The sequence below is a fragment of the Pelophylax lessonae genome (genome assembly GCF_965119305.1).
Source record: "Pelophylax lessonae genome assembly, chromosome: 2".
Taxonomy (NCBI): domain Eukaryota; kingdom Metazoa; phylum Chordata; class Amphibia; order Anura; family Ranidae; genus Pelophylax; species Pelophylax lessonae.
Genome location: NC_138769.1, coordinates 443,636,948 through 443,655,536, shown reverse-complemented (window position 1 = coordinate 443,655,536; position 18,589 = coordinate 443,636,948). Strand labels below are relative to the sequence as shown.

The following is an 18,589-nucleotide window of genomic DNA, read 5'->3' as shown; positions in this document are numbered from 1 at the left end:
TTTTCCTCTCCCAGGCAAATATTTCCACTTTCTTCCCTTTCTTTCTCCTTCGTTGACCACTGAGGAGTCTTGGCGGCTCGTTTTTACTCTCCCTTCCCTTCTCTCTGACACAATGTTCCTCCTCAGGCCCTGAAACATCATCCCTCTTCCTTTTCCCTCTATCCATTTTTCCTTTTTTCTTGGATGAGGCAAAGTTTTTGCTGGTAGCCACTGGACCAATTTCAGAGCTACGACAATATTTAAAAATGCACTTGTCAGTAGCTTTTACTTGAACTGTGACCTCCCTGTGCTACTAACACATATCTCATGGAATTGTTACTATGTTTTTGCCTCTGATGTTCTGTGTACGCCACTTTAACGTGTATCTGTTTGCTTTGTACTACCTTTCTACAAAAAACCCAAAAAACTCAATAACATACTTTGTAAAACAAAACAATTCTTTTCCTGAATGTGCAAGTAATGTTTTTTTTTGCCTCTAAATGCCTGTAAATGCAAGGATACATAGGCTAACACCAATGCGAATTTGGAGGCAGAAAAAAAAAAGTCAAATGCCTCTAACCGCTGCTTTTTTAACCCCCTGTGTGTATGAAACCTAAGGCAGGCCATACATGGTTCGAATTTCGGCCGATTCACCGGGAACTGGCCTGAGATGCGAATTATTAATGGGCAGTCTGAATGTACCAAGTTGATCAATCGATCAACTTGGGTACAACCAGCCTGCTGGATTCTCTTGTGATTATCGCTAGCGGTTTCTATAGCCACTATGATAATCCCTGTCTTCTCCCGGTGGGAATGGCTAAACCCCACCTGCCCCTACCCCCACAGGGAGAAGACAGCGATTATCGCTAGTAGTGATTATCGCTATAGCTATAGAGAGGACAATTGCTCAGCAGGAGGGATTCCCCTCTCAGCACTACCTGTGTTGATAGAATCGTGCAAATTACTGGTTGCAGGAAAGAAATTCACATTGTGTATAGTTGGCCTAACTCTCTTATCTGCCAGAAGAAAAGATCTATTTGCATAGTCACTGCATATGAAGTCTTCCAGCTTTAGGCTGAGCTCAATGCTTAGTCGTGGCTGCAGCTCTGCATCCCCAGTAATAACTGGTAACTCGCCTGTGGATTGGGATCCTGAACCATACTTAGGGTCTCCAAGATCTTTTGTAGTTCCTTCTGTTGCCATCTTATGTTGGCTTGGATATCCTGTCTCCGTTGCTCCAGTTGATCCCTGATGGTTTGGAACATCTGTGCAGAAGACTAAAAAAAAAACAGACTGTAGTTGGTGTTCCCTCAGTTTGATTAATTTATTATTATGCAATGTTATATGGAAACAGTTGTATATATATATTGCAAATTATGATTTTACAGTGATTTTTATGCAGGAAAAAAAAAAGGAAAAATTGACTCATGGTTAATTCCACAGAGGGAAAGTGTTGCTAAACCAAGGAGCCTGCATTCACTATATCTGGTCTCCCACAGTACACAGAACATAGAAATGCAATTATTTTAGTAAATATAAACTGCTATATACCTTTTCTGATCAGCAGTATATAGCAATCTTGTGACTTCTATGAATGTCTGGTTAAAGCTTGTAGGAGGAGTTTTCATTCTCCCCTGATTGCCCTATGAGGCTGCATGACCCCTCTGTCTGGACAGTGCAGTTTTGCCCTGTGCTGATCACATGCACTCTCTCGTTTTGCAAGGTTACTTACATGTACATTTAGAAGGAGTAATAGGACACATGGGGGTTGATTTACTAAAACTGGAGAGTGCAAAATCTAGTGCAGCTGTGCAAGGTAGCCAATCCGCTTCTAACTTCAGTTTGTTTAATTATGCTTTTACAAAAAAACTTGGAAGATGATTGGTTTCTATGCAGAGCTGCACCATATTTTGCACACAGTGGTTTTAATACATCAACTCTATTTCTCTATCGTCCGTTGACAGATGCAGCTCTCAATGCTTCTTCACTATTGGGTTATGCGCCATCTACAGGAGTATATGGAAAGAAATTATTCAGCGCTCAGATCTAACAAAAAATGGTAAATAAGCAGCTGAACACCGGAATAGGTCAAAACTATCAATACCCAATACGAACAATAAAATCAAAGAGGTGCAGCGCTAAAATTGCATACAATAAATCGCAATAACTGCTAAATGTATACAAAAAATGTCCATATATAAAACAAGTAGTATGGTTTAGAGAGTAGTCCCTCCAACTTCACAGATGTGTGCTAAGGCACCACTTCAAACGTGAATCCATCACCAAAGTTAGTACAAGCCTCTCACCTCCATCATTCGACCACTAAAGGTCACTGCACTTTAAGTCAGGGTAAATAGCCAGATGGACTCCTGCAAAAACCCGATCTCCTGTGCTCTGAAGCGGACTCCAAGATCAATCAGCAGTCGTTCATCCCATAAAAGACATGAAAAGATCTAGTGCGCTCCATCTAAAACGGCTTTTATTAAATGCTTAAAAGGTACTACTCACATAGAAAGCACATTCCCAGTGCATTAAGGAAGACATATAACAGAAGCATGTAGCAATGGTGTGCTTCGATGCAGCGATACCTCCTGAGTCTTTAAAGACATGGACTTCATGCGTGGCTGTGGCAGTGAACTCTTTTCTCTTTTTGGTGTTGCAGCTTAATTGGGGAGGACGGTTTGTAAAGATGACCTCCTCCTTTCAGTGTGACATAAATAAATTTGCCACACTGGGGGCAAACCGCCCCCCCATAGCTACTCCCTTTACTTGTAAAAAGTATTCCCAGTCATACCAGAAATAATTTTTAGCAAACAAAAATCCAGACATTCTAACAGGAATTTCCGGTGTTTAGATGGTAAATCAGACTTTCTTAAAGCCCATTTCACAGAGTTCAGAGTACCCTCCCTGAAAAACCGAGATTTATTTACCGAAGAGCACCGACACTAAGAGATCGGTTAGCCCCAGGGGTAATTGATCCACCGACAAAAGTTGAAAATAGACTTTAAGAATAGTCTCGTCTTTAAAGGGATTTTATGCTTGTGGGAGATGCACTGCCTGTAAAACCTCTAAAGGACACACCAAAAAGAGAAAAGAGTTCACTGCCACAGCCACGCATGAAGTCCATGTCATTAAAGACTTTATCACTTGTGCAACAAAGGGTGTAGTCTATGTGCTCGAATGTAAATGCGGGTATCAGTACGTGAGTAGAACCACGAGAGCATTACACGTACGTGTCGGTGAGCATATGAACAAGATCAGACAGGGCAAAGATAAGCATAATGTCCCAAAACATTTCAAAAGGTATCATCATTGTGATCCTACTGGATTAAAATTTTGGGGCATAGAGAAAACAGCTCGTCATTGGAGGGGGGGAAACTATGTGCGACAATTAAGTCGCAGGGAATCCTTCTGGATTTACCTCACAAAAGTTTTAGTTCCGGGAGGACTGAATGTAGATTTTGATTTAAATTGTTTTATTTCCAATAGATAGATTTGTTTTATTTACGTTTTTTATGTTCAAAATATGTATATGTATATATTTTTTCTGTATTGGTGCTTTAAGATGTAGCGATCTTATTCGGAGTCTCGCGGGTATACGTCTCAATCCACATTAATATTTAATGTGTTTTTTTAGGAAAAAGTATTGACTTTTTGTAAAAGTTTTTATATATTTATAGAATAATTTTTATTCATATTTTTAACATTTTATATATGTTTTTTTCCTGTATTGTGCAGGTTTTTGACATAGGCAATGGTCATGTGCAATATTGACAATATATATTTCCTATTGGACCTGGGGTGTCTTTTTTCCGTGATTGAAAGCCCCCGTGTCCCAATTTAACATTTAGTGTTTTTCTTATTCCGGTGCCTCTCGGAAGCTGGGCGGGTTCCTGGCTCAGAGGTGGAGATCCACTTCCGCTATCGAGGGAGCGTTCGGTTGCTAGGAGATAGTGTTATAAGCGTGCAGGTGCCACCTTCTCCTTACCCCGCTGAAGAAGTCACGCCCACTGACGCAACGCGTACGGGGGAGGAGCTGTGACGTCACCAGCGACTCTCCGGAGGTATCGCTGCATCGGAGCACACCATTGCTACATGCTTCTGTTATATGTCTTTCTTAATGCACTGGGAAAGTGCTTTCTATGTGAGTAGTACCTTTTAAGCATTTAATAAAAGCCGTTTTAGATGGAGAGCACTAGATTTTCATGTCTTTTATGGGATGAACAACTGCTGATTGATCTTGGAGTCCGCTTCAGAGCACAGGAGATCGGGTTTTTGCAGGAGTCCATCTGGCTATTTACCCTGACTTAAAGTGCAGTGACCTTTAGTGGTCGAGTGATGGAGGTGAGAGGCTTGTACTAACTTTGGTGATGGATTCACGTTTAAAGTGGTGCCTGCATTCATCGTAACAGCACGGGTCTCCTTAGCACACATCTGTGAAGTTGGAGGGACTACTCTTTAAACCATACTACTTGTTTTATATATGGACATTTTTTGTATACATTTAGCAGTTATTGCGATTTATTGTATGCAATTTTAGCGCTGCACCTCTTTGATTTTATTGTTCATCTACAGGAGTAGACTAGGCAGTGAGAACTTTTCACTCGACACGCATATAGGGGCTGTCCCTCAGGACATAACCCCAGACACACTGTGCTCTCAAATTAGTTTCTTGCTGTCTAGTTAAGGAGTAGGACCTAGGTTTCCCGCTGGGACTCCGGTCTCAGTTTTTATTTTTATTTTTAAGAATTTTTAAGTTTATTTATCTTTACTCACTATTGCTAGCTAGTTTTTAGGGGGATCCTCCTGGTGAACTACAAATGACAGCCGGTCTGAGGTTTTGCACTGGATAATCTAGATCCTTACGGTCTCCCAGCCTGGCCAACGAGCGCGAGCAGGTTGTGGTCCGCCCAGGCCTCGCCACGACGGAGCCCTGGTGGATGGGGACTAGCCTGCGAGCGGATGCCTCGCCGGGACGCATCAACCTGGAACGCCCTGAGTCGCAGCGTACCTCTTTTGGCTGGCAGCACCCCCACTCAGGGTGGGAGACGAGCTGCTTCGGAGCGGAGCCCACCCAGTCCATAGTATGGTGAGTGATGCAACGCCTCCCGTGTCCCTGAAACAGACCTCTGAGGGGGAGATGTGGGCCCACTCCTGGGGATAACAGGGCTGTGTTTCTCTGAAAGATCCCCCAGGCTACAGTCAGCGTCTGACACCTGGGGGGGGGGGTTTAATAAATGTTACCTTGTCCTGGGGGGTCCCTTCAGGTGGATTCCTGTGGTGGCCTAATGCCTTGGTCCTGACCGCATGGCAGCGCTGGCGGCCGCCATTTTAAGTGTGGACATAGGCTCTCTCTGTGTGAGGGCTATCGTAAGGGTTCAGCTGCGTCTGCTGTGACCATATCAAAATGGATAAGGCAGACAATTGTTCAGGCCTATTTATTAAGGGGTCAGGTTCCTCCTTTCCCTGTGAGGGCGCATTCTACTAGAGCGCTGAGTGTCTCTTGGGCTTTTCGCCATCAGGCTTCTGTTGCTCAGGTGTGTAAAGCGGCGACTTGGTCATCTGTGCACACTTTTACCAAATTCTACAAGGTTGATTTGTTGGCATCCTTGGATGCTTCCTTTGGCCGCAGGGTTTTGCAGGCTGCTGTTTGACAAACAGACTTGGTTTTCTCTTTATGGGGGGGGGGGATTTTTTGTTTGGGGGTAAGCTCCTGTTTGTTTGGGTTGAGCTTTTTTTGTCGCCCAGTTGGCTACGTTTTTTAGCCTTGGATGTAGGTTAACAGTTGGTTACGTTTTCCCACCCCTCATGCCTACACTGCTTTGGGACGACCCAATAGTGAAGAAGCTTGAGAGCTGCGTCTGTCAAGGGACAATAGAGAAAATTGGATTTTTTAAGAACTTACCGTAAAATCCTTTTCTCTGAGTCCTTTGACAGACGGAGCTCCTGCCCCTCTAAAATGGGGTTGGTTCTGTCTTCTCCACTGCTTGCTACGAAACTGATTTGAGAGCACAGTGTGTCTGGGCTTATGTCGTGAGGAACAGCCCCTATAGGCGTGTCAAGTGAAAAGTTTTCACTGCCTAGTCTACTCCTGTAGATGGCGCATAACCCAATAGTGAAGAAGCTTCGAGAGCTGCGTCTGTCAAAGGACTCAGAGAAAAGGATTTTACGGTAAGTTCTTACAAAAATCCAATTATTTGTCTAATTGAAGATCCCCAATCACCAGCGCATTAAGCTGAGAAGTCCTTTCCAATGTACTGTACATACTGTATCTGTGGGTACCTTCTTATACTAAATCTCTTTAAACTGGGTAGGTGAATCTCAGTAAATTCCATCAACACCTGCTGTGCCTCCCGCAGTGCTATTGTAGCCTTCCCAGCCAGCAGAACACAATGATTACTGCTAGCGGTGACATCCACTGGCAGTAATCGAATGTAAACAATCCAACAGGCTGATTGTACCCAAGTCGATCGATGGATCATTTTGGGTACAATCAGCCTGCCCATATATGGATCGAATCTCGGTCGCTCCCGAATTTCGATCCATGTATGGCCGGTTTTAGACTCTAGGAGTTTTGGTAGGCTGCACTCGAAGAAAAAAGGAAATTTAGAATGGTCACAGCCAAAAGCATTTTGCCAACAATTTAGGTTTAAGATTTTAAAAAAGACAGGAACTTTTGGTTAATGTTTTTGGATGAGTGTGTTAATATTCTTTGTTGGGTTCTCATTCAGAAAAGGTTAAGAATGTCAGAATTTAAGTCCCCTAACCTTTTTGCAAGTAAGAAATTAGATTTATTGCTTTTAAAGTAATATAACTAGAGTTCAAATCTCTCACTTACGCTTTCGTACTTCTGTGACAATATCTACAGGCATGGCCCAAATGTTGCTAATGACATGTATATGAATTTTTGCTAGGTTTAGGAAACTTAGACCTGGCTATGCTGTCATAAGATTCTACAAGTTAAAATATCCTATTTGTCTAAAATCTTGATTTTAGCTCACATTTTAGTCATTTGCTAAAATCAAGAGCTGCACAGTCACATGGGGATTAGACTTTTTTTTCCCACTGTGTTGATGCACATGCAGGAAGCCCTGCTGCAACAAACATGAGAGCATGGTAGGCAAATGGTACATAGGAAAAGTAAGTAATACATTTCCTCAAATTGTTCCTCCTTTTGGCAAATTTATTTATTTTGGGTTAGATCAGTTAAACCTCCCCCCCCAAAAAAAACTACCAAAATTAGAGACATGTATACATTAGAGACATTATACAGTATATAATTGGATATGAGACACAGTACTGAAAGCAGATATACTGTACCTACCTGTGTTATAGATGGTGATTCACTGAGTAGCTGATTTTGTGGTACGAACTGTTGTTGGAGGAGGTCGCACTGCTGTGATGGTGCTGAAGCCTATACAGGTTCAAAACATTCTTGTAAATTACATATATAAAATCACAAAATAATAAAATAGGTATTGTACTGGCTTAAAATGTGTTATCTAGCCTAACTATTTGGATACTGGTTTCAACACCCCAACTTTTTTTTACCTATACTTTAAGTACTTATCCACAATCATGTCCCTGCTAACATTAATTTATGTGAAGATGAACAAGAAACAGACCAGTATTTGTACTGGCAACACTTTATTTTCCTTCACTTGAGAATATAATGGTAATTCATACCTGTGCTGGGTTTGGTTGACTCATTAACTGTAATGACAGATCAGGTGGTCTACTGGAGACTCTCAGCAGTGACTGCGGACTGAGGTCTGTGGTCAGCACTGTGGCAGTAGCTGTAGGAAACAATATAAATTACATACAATTAACCAGAATGACTGTTTAAATTAGATTATATTGTAATGTGGTACTAAAAGTACTTAGAAATTAAAGATCCATTTTTTTTAACCATCTAAGCCCACCTCCCTAGTCCTAATACCTCTTCTGACAGCTGCAGCCCCCAATGCTCACTAAAGCCTAGTTGGTAAAAATCTAGTGCCAGGCTCCTGCAATATGGGTATGTACCTTTCAAATCTATAGGACATTAGTGCGCAGGTGCGGGCAGCTTGTGTTTTGTACTGGCCAGGCTGCAGAGAGCATGGGAAGCCATGGCCATCTGAGGAGGTAAGAGGCTGAACATTTGAATGCACTGGGGAGTGCCAAGGGAGGGGGTCTGGGATGATTTAAAAGATACTCATCTTTATATGGCTGTGGTATGGAAACTATGGGGTTTATTTACTAAAGGCAAATCCACTGGTCACTACAAGTGCACTAGGAAGTACACTGCAAGTGCACTTGGAAGTGCAGTCCCTGCAGATCTGAGGAGGACATGCAAGGGAAATAAAAAACAGCATTGTTGCTTGCACATGATTGGATGATAGAAATCACCAGAGCTTCCCTTCATTTCAGATCTGCCCCTGAGATCTACCATGACTGCATTTCCAAGTGCACTTGTAGGGCACAGTGGATTTGCCTTTAGTGAATCAACCCCATTGCTTTATATGGTAATTGCAAAGCATTGGGTTTGGTAATTGGGACATGTCTAAGAGAAATATAAAAAGTGTAAATGAGAGTATCCCATAGGGACTAATTAGTAATAATCTCACAAGTGATCTGGCCATAGTAAGAAGAAATAAGTTAGTGTACTTGCATGCTTGCATATTTGCATTGCCTTAAGCTGACCATAGATGGAGCTATTTTCTTTGGTTGCACAGACCTCCCATGGACCTTCCATGGTTTCCTGGAAGGAGGTGGGGTGGGGGGCAGGGTAGCCATCCCGGCCAGGAGAACGGACAGTGATTTTTGATAGTCGATATAGCCTCTAGGAAAAAATCATATGAAAAGTCCGACAAGCTGGGTATAATCAGCCTGCCTATACATGTTTCGAATCTCGGCCGGTCCCTGCTGAACCAGCTAATATTCAAACTGTCTTTGTCTGGCTTTAATAAATCATGGATTGTTTAGCACCCTGGACTGATGTCTCTTGCCTATCTTGGTTTTACCATATTAAAGGGAGTAATCTTCTCAGACAGTTTCTAACTATAATTGGAATTCCAGACAAATAGCTTAAACATTTTTTGCAATCAACATATAATATCCCCGTGCGGCTGTGATTTACAAAAACTCACAAAACAATTTAAAAAACAAACAGTGCAGCGCTATAAACCCATATCCATAATTTATATGTGCATAAATCTCACTCTCTATGGATTACAGTATCCAAGCACTCATTCGAACAATATATGTACTATACCTGTGACAATCCAAATAATCAGCATAGGTGCTCTACTATACAAACACACTTCTGTGCAAACAAATGTCCTCAGTGACTTCTTTAGCAAACAATCCAATGTGCAGACCTTTATAATAATCCACAACCAATTTCGATGACTTTTTACACCATCAGTAATATATGGATGTGTACTCACCTAATTGGCTGAACCTCTTAAATTACAGGAGGTCAGAAAGTGCTTGCATCTGCTCAGGTGGATACACTTGTATCCACTTTAATAGAACTGATAGCTTTGACCAAAAAAATCAAAACATCACAGTCCCATAGACCTGGGGGATGTAATTTGTTAGGCTGACTTCCATTCTGTGATGCCATCATACTATGCAAAGGCACCCTGCTTAGGGGATGGATATGAGTTGTATGTTGATTCCCATGGCATGATGACAGGCGGTGTTTAAAACAGGTCTCTACCTGATGATTTACACTACATTTTTTTACAGAATGTGAGTGTTTTTATACTTGTTTTAGAGCAGTTTTATTAAATATTATAACAGAACCTAAGTTCTATTAAAGTGGATATGTGAGTATAAGAAGGATTAATCCCTGAGGGGATGCAGGCACTTTCTAACCTCCTGTAATTTAGGAGGTCCAACCAAATAGGTGAGTGCACATCCATATATAACTCCAATGTATAAAATTATCTTGAAATGCCTTTGGAATGTTTTTATTTGCAGCAGGAGCCAGTTTTAAATAACATTCTGTTACACAAGCATCTCTGCTAACATTTGCTTACTTACATGCAGGTTCTGAGGCTGGAGCTTGAGAAGATTTGTGGGAACTTCTTGAAGAAACTGATGAAGTGGGGCTGAGAAGTGAGGCACTGACTTCTAGCACACTGTAATGCTGGTCACTGTCCACACTCAGGTCCTTGTCCTAGCATATATACATATATGAAACAAGTCAGAATATGTTGTTACCACTTTATAGTGACACGTTATTTCACTTAGCACTAACTGGGGAATTTTTAAAGGGTGTCTCAGACACCCTTTAGAATTCTGTTGTGGCGCAGCACTGAAAGTGAAGGTGCTTGCACCTAAATCTGTACCTGCCAGAGACAGGTACTTGAATTTGTCCATGCCAGAATTCAGGTCAGGGTGTCCACAGTGGACACTCCTTCCTTAGTGGACTCCCTCCTTCCTGGTCACTGTGCCGTTATACTGACAGGCACGTGGCAGAGTGCTTTGTAGTAAGAGTGGGAGGGGCCTGATAGAGAACTGTGAGACTAGGCCCTCATTAGGTCAGCTTTCCTTTTGACAAGTGTATGGCAGTGTGCAGATTGACAGCCGCTCTTTTAATTCTGCCCCTTGCTATCTGCTGTCAATCACCAGCAAAGCAGACCCACCCAACAGGCGCAACAAAAGTGGGTTTCAGTTGTCTAGTGGATGGAGCCTGATAGGAAACTGAGACTAGTTCCTCAAAAGGTTGGACTTGCCTGTGATTGATTGGGGGATGGCAGTGGGTGGATTCCAAAGACATTACTGGATTGAACAGCGGCTATGGAATTGGTCCACTGCTATCTTCTGTCAATCACAGGCAAGACAAACTTGATGGGGAACCAATGAAGTAAATGTAGAACATATTTAAATATTTTATTAAAGTAGTAACATATACCAGCCCCCTCCCCCTGTGTGCCAAATTTGATTTGATCTAAAAGAAGAACTAAACCCATTGATTTAAAGTTTAAAAAAACAGTTACATTCCAAGCATGCCAGGATTTATAATTATCACATTTGCTTGTGCTTTCAACCAGACTGTAAAACCATCAAATGACCGGTGTCAAAACCGATCACATGTGTAGCACCATGGCAGTTGCAGAGGTTAAGAGGGCAGCTTCCTTGGCTGAAAAGCATAGGAGGGATTAGTTCTGCTTTAATCAACACCAGTTTGCTTATCTGCGAACTGGAGGTAATTATTTTAGAATCTGTCACAGCCATAGTGACAGATTCTAAAAGTAGCAGTAGTAAGAACTACCTGAATCTGGCGCATGTCTTGGTACTTGTACCAAAACTGGCACAAGGCTTTTTTGGATTAGGCTCAGGCCATGTGAAAGGGGCCATAATGTCAAAAAAGTTACGTTACTGCTTCACTAAATTCCCCAGTGTGTGTTTGAAAAAAAAAACTGTACAAAAAAATAAAGGATTGTCCCTTCCTAAGATTTAAATAATAATTCCAGGCAGCAAATAAAATCAATCAGTGAACTGCTATCTTTCAAACAATGCCACTATATGCTAAAGTCATATAACCTTCTCAATTCTCCTTAAAGTGTTGTTAAACTCTCGAAATGTAGTATGTAAAATGTAGATGCCTTGTTTATTTACTTGCCCAATTACTGTCTCATTTTATCAGTGTCCTAGTTTATGCAAAGTAATAATCAGAAGGTCTCTCTGTGTAGAGTTTCACTTAGTGTGTCTCCTTGCCTTCCAGGGTCTCCCTGGAGCCACCCTTACATGCATACTTCCAGGACTAGCCTATGTACGTTAATTGCTGCCACATACACAGATAGCCTAGTCCAGTGGTGGTGAACCTGGGCACCCCAGATGTTTTGGAACTACATTTCCCAAGTTGCTCTTGCACTTTGCAGTGTAGGTGAGCATCATGGGAAATGTAGTTCAAAAACATCTGGGGTGCCAAGGTTCGCCATCACTGGCCTAGTCTGTTAACTGCAGTGATGCCCTGCCTATTGGCTTTTAGATTAACAGCTAGATTCTGTGTAATCGGCCCTTGCGTGTGTGATGTTGTGGTAGAGAGTGAACACAGACTGATACAGAAACAATCATCTGTAAAAAGTGCAAAAATATGTGTCGAAGCAAAAAACATTGAAAGTGCTGCTATTAAGATTGATGGAAAGGGAAATAATATTCCTAACTTTTGTTACATTTATCTATGCAGTTATGTTTTATCAACAATGCAGGGAATAAAATGTTTGGCTGGGGGGGAGAATTAACTACAGATACTTTTATTATTATTTTACAGGATTTATATAGTGTCAGCAGTAAACGCAGTGCTTTACAACTTGAGAATAGACAGTACAACTACAATATACTTTAATACAGTAGGAATCAGAGAATCCTGCTTGTTAGAGCTTACAATCTAAGAGGGGGGGGGGTCAAGAGACAAGAGATACAAGAGGTATTAACTGTGGGGGATGTGCTGATGGAGATGAGGTGACAAGGGAGCTGGAGAGCAGGAGGTCTTGGGAGGAACAAACAGAACAATTTGCTTGGTATTTTGAGACCAGGTTAGTGATGTAGCTGGGGGCCAGGTTGTGAATGGCTTTGTAAGTTATTGTTAGTATCTTGAATTTTTTGTTGGTTGAGTGGCAGTCAATGGAGGGATGGGAAATGAGAAGTAGCAGACGCTGAGCGGTTTGTAAGGTGGATGAGCCTGGCAGCAGCTTTCATGATGGACTGAAGGGGGGGATAGCCTATTGAAAGGTAAGTCAATGAGGAGGGAGTTGCAGTAGTTGAGGCGAGAGATGAACAGGGAGTGCATTGACAGGCATGGGTGGATTGACAGGCATAGGGGGACAGGTTGATAGTTAAGGCATTGGTTTTGACAGAGAAATCAGGAGAAGAGGCACATGGGGGAGGAAATATCAGAAGCTCGGTTTTCAAAAGGTTGAGTTTGAGAAAGTGCTGTGACATCCAGGCTGATATGTCTGTCAGTAAGTTGTTGATGCGTGAGGGAAAAGATGGAGTGCCCTGGGTGTTGGACAGATAGATTTGGGTGTCAACAGCATAGGGATGATATTGAAAGCCATGGGAGGCAATCAACTGACCCAGGGAGGAGGTGTAGATTGAGAACAGGAGAAGTCCAAGAACAGAACATTGGGAGACCCCGACGGAGAAAGAAGGGGAGAGGAGGAAGTAGAGTTTTAAGTGACACTGAAGGTGCGGTGCGATAGGAAGGATGAGAACCAGTGAAAAGTACAGCAATGGAGACCAAAGTAATTTTGAGGAGGAGGGGGTGGGCCACTGTGTCAAAGGCAGCTGAGAGATCCAGGTGAAGTAGTACAGAATAGTGTCCGTTGGTTTTAGCCCTTAGTAGGTCGTTTGTGAGTTTAAGGAGAGCAGTTTCCATTCAGTGTTGAGGGCAAAATCCGGACTGAAGGGGATCAAGAAGTTTGTTATTTGTCATATGGTCGCTAAGTCAGTTGTAGACCAGTCTTATAAGGAGTTTGGAGGAAAAGGAGAATAAGGAGACGGGGCATAGGTTGTTTAGAATGGTGGGGTCCAGTGAGGGCTTTTAAAGGATAGGGTAGACTAGCACATGTTTTAGAGAGGTGGGGAAGATGCCAGAAGAGAGGGAGAGGTTGAAGATGTGAGTTAGAGAGTGCAAACTAGAGAAGAGAGTGAGCTTAGCATATGCGAGGGAGCAGGATTCAGGGGTCAGGTGGTTAGATGGGTGTTAAAAAAAGTTTAGCAGCCTTGTAAAACTAGCAGTGTTAAATGAGGGAAGTAATGATTGTACCTGTGGACATGGGGTGTTGAGTGGGGGAGGTTTCTGCACATTGGAGATCTCCTCACAAATTATATTAATCTTATTTTTGAAGTGATTGGCGATCTCCTGGGCAGTGAGTGAGATAGTAGGCGAAGGCAGTGGAGGACAGAGTAGAGTATTATGGGTAGAGAAGAGTTGACAGGGACTGGATGATAATGTGTTAATGAGCTTCCCAGTCTTCCTGGGACTTACGCCACAGACACTCATGAAAGCGGCTACATTTTCTGAGACTTCTGGTGTTGTCTGTTTGCCAGGGTTGTAGCGGTCTGGGCCTGATTCTGCGTGTAGTGAGGGGGTAAGCTTGTCTATGGAGGATGACAGCTGTTGTAGATGGAAGTGGCTGGGTTGGGGCAGGACATGGGTACGATTTTGTCATAGAGGTGGTAAGTAGCAGAGTAAAGAAGTGAAGGGATGGGGTGGTAAATGTTTCTACAGGTAACTGTTAGGCAGTTGGAGGGAGAGGAGGTGGAAGACAGGGAGAGAGCGAAACTAATAAGAAGGTGATGAGAGAGTGGGAGAGGATTGTTGGAGAGGTTGCATGGAGTGCATAGATAGGAGAAGACAAGGTCAAAGAAGTCTTCCAGATAGGTTGATATCTGTCCAGGTAGATGACAGCAATACTTAGAGAAACAGGACAAAATAGACAAATACAATGTGCCTCAGAGGAGGAGAGTGTCAGGGAGGTGGGTGAAGTACCTGATAGGTGCTGCATGGGTCTAGAAGGATTCCCACCCCACCTCCCTTCCATCCGCTCACTCTGGGGAGTGAGTCCAGAGAAGGCCACTATGGGAGAGGTGTCGGTTTCATGAAGCTACGTTTCGGTAATGGGAAGTAGGTTAAAGGAATTTGTGATAAAGCAGCCATGGAGGGCGGTGAGTTTGTTACAGACAGAGGGGGCATTCCAGAGGGCACAGAAGGGGAGGCTGGTTTTGGGAAGAAGAGGAATAGAGACAGAGTTCTGTGGGTTGCAGCTACTGCCAGAGGGTGTAGGGAGATGGGAGTGTCGGGCAAAGACAGATGATGGAGGCCCAGGTTTGGGAATATTTCACCAGAGGTAAGGAGAAAGAGGAGGGGGAGGGAGGCAATGTAAGAGTGTGATTTATATGAAGGGACATGCCTCAGAGTCCTGGAGGTTTATTCAGTTGGTAGGAGCAGTAATAGGGAGGGGGGTATATATAAGCTATAGGGTGGAGAAGAGGGGTGAAGGTAAGAGAGTTTAAGGAGAGAGGACACAATTGCCAGAAGGAGTGGTAGAGAGTGCATGTTACAGAGTGGAAGGTGAGCTGAATAGAGAGACAGGGTCACCTGCAGCCTGTTTGGTGCTTTTCAGTGCAATTTGCTATGTACGTTTGCTTTGTGCAAACGCTGAAGTGCAGAGCTTGAAGGGCATATCAGCAACGTGCTAACCCCATAAGGGTGCTCTGGATTTTTACTGTTGTGGGGGGTGGATGTTTGTTAATTAATCATGAGTTAATATAAGAATGCCTAACAATCAAAGTGGACCTTTCACTTCTAAAGTCATACTAGCAAGAGGCCAGGGTTTTAAAGATAAGATCAGCACACAAAACTTAGGAAAGACAGTACAGAGCAACAAAAACAACATCATGATAATGCACACAGGGCAACAGATGGAGAAGGCAACATACCAAAACGCACATATACACAGAGACAGCAAGCAGATTCCAGTTTCAGCTAAAGGTGGACGTGGTTCAGCTGAGAATCCTTTTCCTCACTCTCCAGACAGCCAGCACTGCCCTCTGCTGGCTTGACACATGATATGTGAGCAGACCATTGCCTTTCTCCTGTACAATGCAGGACTGCTGATCCTGCATTGTACATGGTGACATCAGAGACCTGCTACCGGCTGGGCAGCAAAGTGAAGCAAGCAGTTTCAGGGGGACCGATTGCATGTAGACAAGGAAGCCTGTGGGAGTGAGGAATAAAGTATATATTTCAACTTATAGCCCCGTACACACGTACCGAATGTCGGCCGAACGATCGGCCGTCTTTTGCTGTCCTGTCGGTTGAAAAGTGCTAAAGACTGCACACGAATTTTGTCGGCCAACAACAGCCGACTGCAGAAGTGATATCATGTGATGGTTAACTTTCCGTGTGTTTTTTCTTCTCTGAGCATGCCCAGTCTTGCTCATCTGCTGTTTGTCGGCCGAATTCTGTACTGACTGAGGAACAATCGGCCGTTCTGGTGTTGGCCAACAAAAATTTTAAAGCCTACACACCAGATTCTGTTCGGCCGAAAAGTTGCAGTCGGTTGTCGGAAGCATCATACTAACAAGCCGACAATCAGCCGATCGGTCGGTGGCCGAATATTTACGGCCGACAATCGCTATGTGTGTACGGGCCTTATCTCCCTCACCACCTAGCCAAATGAGCATTCAACCTATGCCGTACTGGGGGGACCCATTGCATGGCTAAATTAAAAATCAGCCCAGAATGAAGATTTAATCATTATTCTTTGTAATCCAATTCAGACAGATTACAAACATCAACTCGCATATAGGGTGTTCACTTTCTGAAGCCTGTTCTGCATAATTTCATATATCTCTACACAAGATATTCAGAGAAAGGCAGGTTTGAGTTTGGCTGTTGACTTTGAAAAACTCCTTACATGATCAAACATAAGACTTTATGTATGAAAGATATAGCACAGATCCTACAATAGTTGGATCTAATTTTGCATTACAAACAGGTAAGAAGGGGTTCCTACATCAATAGATTTCCCATAGCATGTAGGCTGTATTCCCCATTGCATTTTAAGTATTAATTTCAAAGTATAACTTAAAAAAAGTTCTGATTTTGAAGCAGTTATTCACATTAAACCAGACTCTTGAAAAGGTGAAGACTTTTGCTATTCATCCAAATAGCTTCCTTATCTCTAATGAGTTTCAGGAACATATGCAGAATACCTTGGCATACCATGACTTTGATAGATAAGAACTTTCGAGGACAACTAAAACTATTAATTATATAAGCTTTCACACATTTCATAATTACTAGTTTTCAGTCATGTAATTACTTTCGTTTTTCTAACTTCAGTAAAAAGATTGAAAACTATTCAATGACAGACACAGTAATGTAAACACATATTCTGGTACAGTGGGAAAATGTTAGAACTTCTGCTAAAATCTGACACAAGTTCTAATTTAAAATGTAAGTTTTGATTGGTGCTGGGCTTTAAAGTGGTTGTAAAGGCTGAAGGTTTTTCACCTTTATGCATTCTATGCAAAAAACAAGGGGATCAGGCGCCCAAGTAATCAATGGTCATAGAACACAAACAAGGGAGTCTAGACAAACCGCTGCCAATTAGCTGCAGGTGATCCTACATCTAAATTAGGAAAAAATATATAAGCACAAGTTTGTACTCCTCTCAAAAGGTGGATAATGTTTATCCTTTCATCTGAAGTGTTAATGCATCACAGTGCCTCATAAATCTTTTACAACACTCATATCCTAAAACAGTGCAAAACAAAAAATAATGGCTATTTCAAAAAGTGCTAGAGCAACAAAGTCTGTGCAGTGCAATCACAATTAATATAAATATATTCATCAAAAAGTGCTAGTGCAAGAAATAAATTCCAAAAATTATCTGTGCAACGTAATCAGAGAAAATAAAAATGTAAATATATTAAACACAGAATCAATTCATCAATAAATTCATATAATACATGTGCAATATATAAAAAAAACCCATAAAAATAATAATTAAATAGCAATATTCAATGTTCTTTAAAGTCCCAAGTGAAAAAAAGTGTCTATCATACGATACAATTTCTTCTGTGAAAAAGATGTGCAAGACACCCAACGTGCTTCTTCCACCGTATCCCCCACCAGATGGGGTAGCTGGTCAAATTATAAAGCAGCAAATGCACCTTTTTTATACAATTTCCAGCAGGTTGGTTCCTATTCCAAAGATTGATTATTCCCATCTTCCCATACAGGCATTCTCACAGAGATAGGCAAGGGTAGTAGTTTGAAAAAAAGGAGAATCCATATACTGTAGTGTAATTCCATAAAAAAATCTTCACTTGTTTACTAAAGTGCAAACTTTACACTAACATTTTTCAGTGTCTACCCGACAATGGGGAATAAAAGCATTCAACCTTCACTCCAGCCGCGTATCAAAGCCGCGAGTGTAAGGCAGACCTGTGCTGTGATGTTCGGCCTCCTGGCGGCCTACACTCGCAGCTTTGATATATGCAGCCGGAGTGAAGGACGAATGCTTTTAATCCCCAGTGTCGGGTAGACACTGAAAAATGTGAGTGTATTTTTAGCAACAGCACCTTTGATGAATATATTTATATTCATTTTGATTGCACTGCGCAGACTTTGTTGCACTAGCACTGTTTGCAATAGCCATTATTTTTTGTTTTGCACTGTTTTTGGATATGAGTGTTGTAAAAGATTTATGAGGCACTGTGATGCATTAACACTTCAGATGAAAGGATAAACATTATCCAGTTATTGAGGGGAGTACAAGCTTGTACTGATATATTATTTCCTATTTATGCATTCTATGCATGAAGGTAAAAAAACCTTCAGTGTGCAGCTCCCCCCGCAGCCCCACCTAATACTTTACCAAGCCCGATCCAGAGATGTGCACGAGAGCAAAGGCACTCCTGGGTTTTTCGCTCCTCACTGGCTGAGACACAAATGGCTTCCGCTGCTGTCACTTGCAGTCAAGGAGGAGGGAGAGACCCGAGAGAGCTGCTGCTTGTGTGCACATCACTGGATTGGGCTTAGGTAAGTATTGACTGGGGTTGGGCTGGAAATGTGTGTCCCATAGACACACAGCATGTATGT

General features: G+C 42.3%; 1 protein-coding gene across 2 annotated transcripts in view; it reads right to left on the bottom strand.

Moving 5' to 3' along the window:
• Window positions 1-18,589, bottom strand: part of NPAS2 (neuronal PAS domain protein 2) — a 201,136-nt gene that overhangs the window by 13,876 nt on the left and 168,671 nt on the right. For both annotated transcript variants that reach the window (XM_082244362.1, XM_082244363.1), the window contains exons 13-16: window positions 10,009-10,144; window positions 7,666-7,775; window positions 7,304-7,393; window positions 1,116-1,256 (exon numbers count right to left, since the gene is read on the bottom strand). In XM_082244362.1, coding sequence (XP_082100488.1) covers window positions 1,116-1,256; window positions 7,304-7,393; window positions 7,666-7,775; window positions 10,009-10,144 — 477 coding nt within the window. The remainder of the gene's footprint in view (window positions 1-1,115; window positions 1,257-7,303; window positions 7,394-7,665; window positions 7,776-10,008; window positions 10,145-18,589) is intronic.